We start from the raw sequence: 9,003 nt of genomic DNA, 5'->3' as shown, positions 1-9,003 counted from the left end.
TTTACTGTTTAGTCATGTCTGGATAATGAGTGTTAATACAACCATTAAGTTGTTAGACTTGCATGCTTAGTGTAAACACCTACAACTTTAGTTACTCCAGGTCTAGTGAAGAAAAATACATTTTATACAGCTCTAATTTTACTCAATCACTTGTAAAAAAAAAAGTGTACTTTTGTGAGTACTTACCTGTGATGAGCACAGCCCAAAGGATCACAAGCTGCTCTCTGACCAGCATGGAGGACATCGCCAGCTCTCACTTCCTCAGCAGAGCTGCTAACATCAGGGCAACTCACATCCCAGCCACCACCTGTTTGACCTGCTGCCCTCCGGCAGGCGCTACTGATCACACAAAACTCAGACAAAAAGACTCAGGGATAGCGTCTTTCCTAGAGCTATCACCACAATATCACTGTTACTATGTGCAATATCATAAAAGTGCAATATCTTCTGTTTATCAGGTGCAATATCACATAAGTGCAATATTGCCCAAAGTGTAATATTAGATTTATCATAACTTAATACCACACCCCTTCAGTCTCCTTTTTTTCCATGTATATGACTTATTTACACTCTAATTTCATTTTATGCAATACAATAGCATTAAAGGCTATTCTCTTACTCTTACTTAAAATAAAATATAAAAACATACAAATATAGCATGACTTTATTATTTATGAAATCTTTTCAGAAACGCAAGAGTTTGTAGGACATACCTAGTGATCCTCAAGCATAACAACATGACACATGAATGCTCAGCTACACTTTTCAAATGAATGTTGCCTGGTGAATATTTGCTCCTCCTCTTTGTTTTTAGGGTAGAGGTTACAATCAGAGAGAATGCTCTACCATTTAATAAGTCTGCCAAAGTGTTTTCACCATTCATTCTTTTACAAATATTGTTTTGGAAAAGTAAAAAAAAACAAAAAACATCAGACTTGAGTTACAGTAAACATTATACCACATGATCATTTCATTAGAAAAAACTGCTCAACTGCACAAGTAGTTTGCGCCAAATATGAGAGAGACTGACACCTTGTGGCCAAAACTTTGAGGTTTCTTTCTATACTGAACTATAGAAATCCAAAGAAAGTTTACAGAAGGCACAAATACTGCCACTAAGACAATATCCCATACATCCGTTTCTACAATATAAAGTGGATACAAATCAGCATTTACAAAAACCTAAAAATGTTGTCTTTTCAACAACTTTTCAAAAAATCCAAACATCTTTACAGTAGGACTCAGTCATCCTTCAGGCCTCCAAAAACAGCTGTGGGCACACTCTTCTGTTCAAGCTGCACCTCTGTAAAGGCCAAGAGGATAAGACAATTATTTCATGATCATTTTAGATAAACACGTCTGTACCATCGAACTATGCATGTTGCGTCTCTCACCTTCTGGTCCTTGGTCTTTGCTATCATCGTCATCATCGTCATCATCAATGTCGATCTCATCAGGATTGGCTTGTTTAGCAAGCTGAGCCAACTCACTGCGAGAAGTGTCACTCCTACACAAGCACATGGGGATAATACAGCCACTGTGATCAATTTACTTTAGAAAAAGGCATTCAATTTTGTAAAATGTACAATTTTCCACAGACACAAACCTAACAAACAGAATCTTCTCTTTGGGCTTGGCTTTGTCCTTTTCAGCTTCTGCAGCAAACTGTTGAGCTTTCTGCTCCAACATCTTCATGTCATCAATTCCCATCTGGCCAGGAGCAAGATCTGACACTGGAAAGAAGTAAGTCAATCATTTTTTGTGAATGTGTGGTGTGTACTGTGATTTGGGGAAAATATATAGCACATGTGGCAACCTCATATACTATTTAATCCACAAAGCACATCCCTGACTCAAGCCCAGTGGAAGAAATACTTGTCAGAGACCAACAAGCACCAGCAAGTGCAAGGACACTCACCTGTGCCTGTGGCACTTGATGTGGCCTTCATCATCTGAGAGGTCATAAAGTTGACCTGGGTATTATATGTGGCCTGGACACTGCGTTTGATCCTCAGCATTTCTCTAATGGTGTCCTCATTTCCGTGGCGGATTTCAAATTCTTTCCAGGCTTGCCAGAAATTAGCCGTCACCTGAAAGGTCATAGAGGAATTATGAAATATCCGTACATCATTGATGGAAATGGTACATCTGACTGAGAAGCAGGTAATTGATGGGAGGTGGCTCACCCTTGGGTCACAGATCTGGGAGCAGTAGGAGTAGATTGCCCTGGCCCGATCAATCTCACCCAGTTTACTCTCCATGTCTGCAAATCGTAGGCACATGTCCCTCGCATGCTCATCAGGAAGGACCTGGTTGATATGAAATTACAATTCATATTTTATTAATTTTAGTGCTGACTAGTATGTTTACATTATCCATTAAACGACCATTACAGAAAATAAGACTAATGTTTACAGTTCAGCACAAAGATCAATATTTTTATACCTCAATAGATTTCTGGTAAATTGCTCTGGTATAGGTGACACCATAAATTTCAGCTGCTCTCTTGATGTAGATATTGAACATGTGATGTCTCTCCAGTGTTTCTACTGCCTGTGTCGCTCTTTCATATACAGCCATGGCATGCCTTGCCAATCCATACTCCTCCTCCAATTTGGCATACAACAGGTAAATAGCTTAAAAAAAAAAAAAAAAAAAAAAAAAGCATAGTAGAATAACATATTTGTGGTTAAGAAATACAGAAGTTGTCGATCTCATTTTAACAATACTACTTACTCTTGGCAAACTTGGCAGGACAGCCATCCAGGGCTTGTTCGAATAAATCCCTTGCTCTCTCCAGCTTCTTACCCCCATAACGATCAATGAACTTGGTGAGGTAAGTGTTCCAGATGTCATACACATTTGGCCACCTGAAGAGCGCAATACCTCGCTCATATGCCTTAAAGGGTTAGCAGAAACATCAAATAATTCTTAAAATCAGAGCTACACAAACACACACTGAAAATGAAGTTTTTTCATTTGTGTGATATTACTTTGAAGCTTTCCTCGAAGTAGTTGTGCTCCTCAAGAAACATGGCATAATTAATGATGATCTGTGGTGTTGCAATGCGAAGGTCAATAATGCGGTCATAAACTGCTTTTGTGGACTGAGGAGAAAAAGAAGACAATTAAAATCAAATATCAACATCAAGCAGAGATGAAGATTTTAGGACCAATATAAAATATGTGTTTTTAATCTGAACCTCCTACATTTCAGTGGTCCATGATACTGAAATTGCACAAACATATACAATAGTGATCATACCTGGAATGTGCCAAGACTCTCCTCCAAGTCGGCCAGCATAGACCAGACCTTCAAGGACTTGTACACCCGGTTTTGTACTGGCTCAGACACATCAAAGTACTCTGCTTTCTTAGATGGAATGGCTGTAGCTTTCTATTTTCAAGTCAGTCAGGGAAAAAAAATCTCATTACAGTCACAAAGCATTTATACAAAGCATTTATGAACAAATTAATATACTAACAAATGTCACTCAAAATTAAAACAATTAAAACAACAAAAACTGAGGGCCCCCTTGAAATCAAGATGGTCGGATCAAGAATACATTTGTGTATACATGTAGTGTGATGTCAACTCAAGCAGAAACCAGATATTCAGTAACAAAATATGTTTTAAACACATGGAGGACAACGATGGTCAATGTTGTAGTTTCTCAGTCCTGCCACTAGATGTTACTACACAATAATAGTGCTGCTACTATATTGGCTTTTTCGAAGATTAAAATGAATGAATGGTTGTATGTTTGAGTATAGAAGAGTATTCACGTGTGAACTACATTTATTCATTGATTTCCTTATTGTTTCATACACACCTCTAGTATGCACTTTAATTTGTTAATCACTATTTCACCTAAATAATTCCTGCAGAAACATGTCTCACCCTTAAAATGCGCAGTGCTTGTTCATAGTTCTCGTGGCGAAGCTCCGTTTCTCCATATTCACACCACACTGCAGCAAGGTCATCCACCTGCTTGTAGTTCACCTTGGTAGCCTTCTCGAAGATTGTCCTGGCCTAAGTCAGATAAATATAAGACAAGAACAATACAGAATATCATCTGATCTTGAAGAATTGTTTGATTGTTGGAAAATCGCAGTGGGAAGATCTTACTTACATCATCCAGCTGCTCATTTTCTTCATAGAATTTGGCAAAGGAAACCCAGAGAGAGTGAGGCTTCCCTGTGGCCTTCATAGGATCCACAGTCTGCACCGCTTCAGTGTAAGTGTTGATAATCTGCAAAGAAAAGAACATGGTGAGCACAGAGTCATTGGGAACTTACTACAAAGAAAGAAGGCTGCATATTAATTGAACAAAAAGAAATTATCCTGTCACGCCACCACATTTCTAAATGAAAGAACTTATTCTATTTTATTTATAATTGAATTGTCTTTATCCTAACAGCATGTAGAAAAAGACCAACTCTCACCTGCCGTGGATTACCCTCGTACAGTTTTACCCTCTTGTGCCACTCATGTACATTATGGGGGTTCTGCCTCAGTAGTACACTGTTCAAGAGGAGGGGTCGCCGAGCTATCAGCTGCTCAAAACGGGCCAGTCTGAGCTCCAGGTCTATATCCTCTAGAATGGGCAGTAAAAAGAACACAGCAGACATGAAAAATTAAAGCCATGGCACCTGGTGGACATATTAATAGTAATAAAAAAAACACAAACCATCTTCATCCTGCCCAATCTCAGCAGTGGTCTCCATCTTGGCAGCAATCATGCTCTCCTCAAACTGGGCATAGCTATCAAACACTTGGGTGAAATCCCTTACTGTGACCACTGTAAGAATGGCTTCCTCATACACGTCACGGGCCTGACAAAGTAAAGTCACAATCAGTGATTCAAACCAGCACACAGGAAATAAATGTAGATGAAGCTCAACTTGAATTGCTTTATAAAAAATTAATAAAGTTGGAAACCATGCAGATTAAACACACTTTCTCAAAGTGACCGCTCCTGATGTAATAGTCAGCTAAAGAGCACCAAAGTTTTCCAAGTTGGTCTGTAAAGCGAGTGAGGCCTCCTCGGATGATGGCTCCTACATTCAAGGATGTCACCTTATCAGGGTTCTGGGAGATCAGGTCACATAGTTCATGCCACAGCTGCCCAAGACCGAGAACAAAAACGTAGGGGGGTGGGATTAATTAACTTTCCAGTTCAACTTTTACCAAAAAAACAGGCACATAAGGAGGGTAATGGAAGGAGAATAAAATCGTACTTGATAGTTGGACTTGCCCTCCTTGGACACAAAGCTTTCATCATTGACAACAGCTGCTAGTCGGACAGCTGCTTCATCCAAACGGCCAACAGACCGTAAGTAGTCAATGTATTCCTCTGCATTCTCTGGAGAAAGCTGTATGGTACAGAGAGCAGACAACACATTTTCAACATCATTTCCTCCACAAACAAATATTTAGAATTCTATCAACTTCAGAGCTAGGCAGACAGTTAGACAACTAGCAAGCTATATTATGATGCTGGGGCTTTCAGTTGATAGTTTTATTCATATTCATTAATATTCTGAAGACTAAAACAGCAAATCCAGCAGTCCTTTAAGCTCTCAGTAGAATGTTCAAATACAATTATCAATGTCATCAGAAATCTCCTCACATGTCTGAAATGTGAAAACTATTTGTGTACAAATGTTCTCACCTTGAGATACCTGCGATACACCCGGATGGCAGTCTCGGGTAGGGGCAGGTTACGGGCAAATCGGAGATACAGAGGCCAGATACGTGGATGCTGTGTAACGGGGAGAGCTCTGAGTGCACGGTCAAATGTTCGCCGACTTCGTGTGATCTTGCACTGAGATACAAGGAACTGGCAGTAATCAAGCCATATTCTAGGCATCTAAATAAAACAAAGACAAATGGTTAGGTTCAAGCACAAAGTCTAGAGATTATAGAATAATGTTAGAAACAGGTATACATTTTTAAAGCTAGTGTTACCTTATGCATGAACACCAATGCTCTTTCGTGGCAATTATTGACCTCTTCAAAGCCCGGATCAGTGATGCATTTCCCTTTGACTTGTTTCCGTCTCTCTCTCAGATAACTGTACCACAGCTTATAACTGAAAACATGATCACACACGGTTATAACAAGGCTGCAGCATTTTTGCACAAAATCTTCAACCTGATATGTCCACAAATCTACAATAACAATGTTTGTCATTTTTTGTGTTCTGACCAATTTTGTCACATGTTACCAATAAACTAATGTGGCTGAAATTAAAATTTGCAGCTACCTGTTTCACTGTACAGTGGCATTATGTTGAGTGACTAACCTGCCAGGCAGTTCTCTCAGAGCACGTTCAAATATTATGTTCAGGGTGGATTTGGCTCCATTCTGCTTGAATTCAATGTATCGCATCCAGCACTTGACTGAGTATGGGTTCCTAATGATCTCCTCTTCATAGGGTAGATCATCTTCCTCCTGACAAAGACAGAAATCATACCAAACAAAATTTAAAATATGGCTTCACAATACAAGGAAAACATCTACTAGGTGCTATTGCAGTTGTGATTTGACTTTGTTGTTTTTTTATATATACTTTTGGTTATTACTTTTCAGGCATTCGTCCTCTTCCACCAAGAGGAGTTGCCTTGATATAAATAAGAAATCGTTCTTAATGACTTGCTTAAATAACGTTTGGAGAAAAAAAACAATATTTATAATTGACATAAATAAACTAAAACGTGATGGAACTTTACCACATACCATCACATACCAATGAAAGGGTGAAAACTGTCAGGTGTTATTGATCATAACCGATGTCATTTATGTCTTGCATACAACATGCAGCCTTTGCGATTAGGACCAATGTGCTAATGCTAGGGTTAGCGAGTAAACGTAACGTTATCGCAACGTTTCAAGATGCTGATACCTGCCGATAAAAAGGGTTCAAACATCTCTGAACTTTAAAAGACAACTCCGACTACAAACCACATTGAGAGTTTATGTATCATAACAACGTTAACCGTTTAACGAACACACAGTCAAAGTTAGCTGGCCAATGTTCCTTCTTAGCAAACGCGTGTATCTGCTACTGCTAATAACAACACATAAGTATGAGGAGACGTCGTAAGGGGGGAAGACTTACAAACATAACATCGCCTTTTCCGTTTAATGGAGGCATTCTTCGCCAAGAGTGACTAAAAAATAAGGAGCGGGATATTCCAGACAGTAGCAAAACTCACGCTTTAGCTAACACTTTAGCTGTGCGAGTGCGCATTCGTTAAGCGGATGTTGTCAAAATGCGTCACAGCGCCGCGTTCTTCTTCTTCTGGCATCCAAGTAGTTTCCTTACTGCCACCTTCAGGTTATTTTTCTTATTACGTAATGGTCAGTCATAGCCAGTTGTAAAAAAATCACCCTCCTTACCTGTGTATTTTCGACACTCCCCAAGATGCTCTTCACATTTCCCCCATATTCTTTGCACACCATTCTCAGTCTCACATTCCAATAAACATTTATTGCACAATATGAGTATGTAATCGACAGTTTCCCCCTCTTGACAATATTCAGTATTGGATGCTTTCCTATAGTGTGTTGTGCCCAATTCTCAACATGGTAACTATAACTTGCTCTTTCCTTTTATTTCCCCTGTTTCTTCATTAATTTACTTTCCTTTGTATTGAATATAAATGTATTGCTTTTGTTTCCATATTGTTGCCACAGATGATTTCTCCCACACTACACTTCTGCCAAAAATTCCTAAATGTGCTGGATCCCACATGAAGACAATTGTGCACCCTTTCTTCCCAGATGTTCTCTAACTGCATCTAAATGTAGTTATTAATTTGCAGTAAGTCTGTATTCTTGGATTTGCTTAATATGCAGTAGTTCAAAATCTACCCCTCGCTTCTCAAACAGTCAGACAGGTCTCACAGGCCACATCAATGTGGCATGGGCTGTTCCATTTGAAAATTATTCATACAAAAAATAAATAAAACAAAAAAAAACATGACATGAAAATTAGTTATATAATAACCAACTAGTTATGTTTGCTTTTTTGTTTTTAGTGCTCGCATTGCAGTGTCATAATGAAGAATTTATGGAATAAAATGTTCAAAATTGGGTTTGCAGTCCATCCATTTCTTTTTGTGCATGTGGAATTTCCCTCAATTAACAGATCTCTCTTTCCCATTTCTGTTCTCCACAAAAGCTGACATTAATGTCCTTTTTCAGTCTGTAGGTAAGAGTTTTGTTAGTGAAGCATTTTAAAGGATATCTCTCTAACTTCATTGGTGATACAAAGCGTATGTGATAATTGCAAATCTTTCGCCCAACAAATAGTTATAGCACGAAAACGTAAAAACGAAAAAGTATGACAAACAAGAAGGTGTACATGTATTTTTGAAACCGAGGGCAGATTTCCTAATTGATAATTTTACCTCAACCTGACAAGCAGAAATTTTCAATAGACATTTGAGTTAAATTGAGTCAAATAGACGAGGCATTATCCTTAAATCTTTGAACATGGAAATCCCAAAACATCTTGACAAACAGAAAATACATCTTCAACAATTTCTGTAAACATCATTCATTCATCATTTTATTAATTGAAGAGGGAGAAGTTCATATATGACACCTCCAATACTTTTGTTTGTACATTTCTTCTCCATATAATCAAGGTTATCAATATGCAGTGATTGGTATCGATATATTATAAAGCGACATGCCTTTGACTATCTTGCACACTTTCTGTAAATCATATAAACTTTATTTCACTCTTAAGTAGCACTGTGGTTGTCTCCTATATGATATATTTAACTGAAATCTCCTATCCAAACAACCAATGATTTATCAAGGAAAATCATGAACATTTACAGGGGTGCCCAAACTTTTGCACACCACTGTCCAAGATTAGACCTCTGAGTAAACCCCTCATAATTGAGAGCGTTTCTCTCCAAATACACTTAATGTAAGATGGACTAAATACATTTCTCTAAATCAGTGAGTTATGTGTGGTAAAATTG

The 9,003-nt window shown here is 38.3% G+C and overlaps 1 protein-coding gene across 1 annotated transcript; it reads right to left on the bottom strand.

Annotated features, from left to right (window-relative positions):
* Positions 1-710: 710 nt before the first annotated feature.
* xab2 (XPA binding protein 2) lies at positions 711-7,354 on the bottom strand. Its single transcript, XM_083896790.1, has 19 exons — positions 7,125-7,354; positions 6,309-6,457; positions 5,972-6,095; positions 5,676-5,873; positions 5,242-5,376; positions 4,961-5,125; positions 4,692-4,836; positions 4,447-4,598; positions 4,134-4,253; positions 3,902-4,033; positions 3,266-3,397; positions 2,994-3,107; positions 2,737-2,899; positions 2,446-2,636; positions 2,187-2,309; positions 1,919-2,090; positions 1,607-1,733; positions 1,395-1,507; positions 711-1,303 (listed from the first exon to the last, which is right to left on the bottom strand). The coding sequence occupies exons 1-19, from the start codon at positions 7,158-7,160 to the stop codon at positions 1,242-1,244; spliced, it is 2,553 nt and encodes an 850-aa protein (XP_083752916.1). The 5' UTR covers positions 7,161-7,354; the 3' UTR covers positions 711-1,241.
* Between the last annotated feature and the right edge of the window lie 1,649 nt (positions 7,355-9,003).

The sequence above is a fragment of the Microchirus variegatus genome (genome assembly GCF_963457635.1).
Source record: "Microchirus variegatus genome assembly, chromosome: 10".
Lineage (NCBI taxonomy): Eukaryota > Metazoa > Chordata > Actinopteri > Pleuronectiformes > Soleidae > Microchirus > Microchirus variegatus.
Note: the sequence above shows the minus strand (reverse complement) of the source record. Positions and strands in the feature narration are given on the sequence as shown.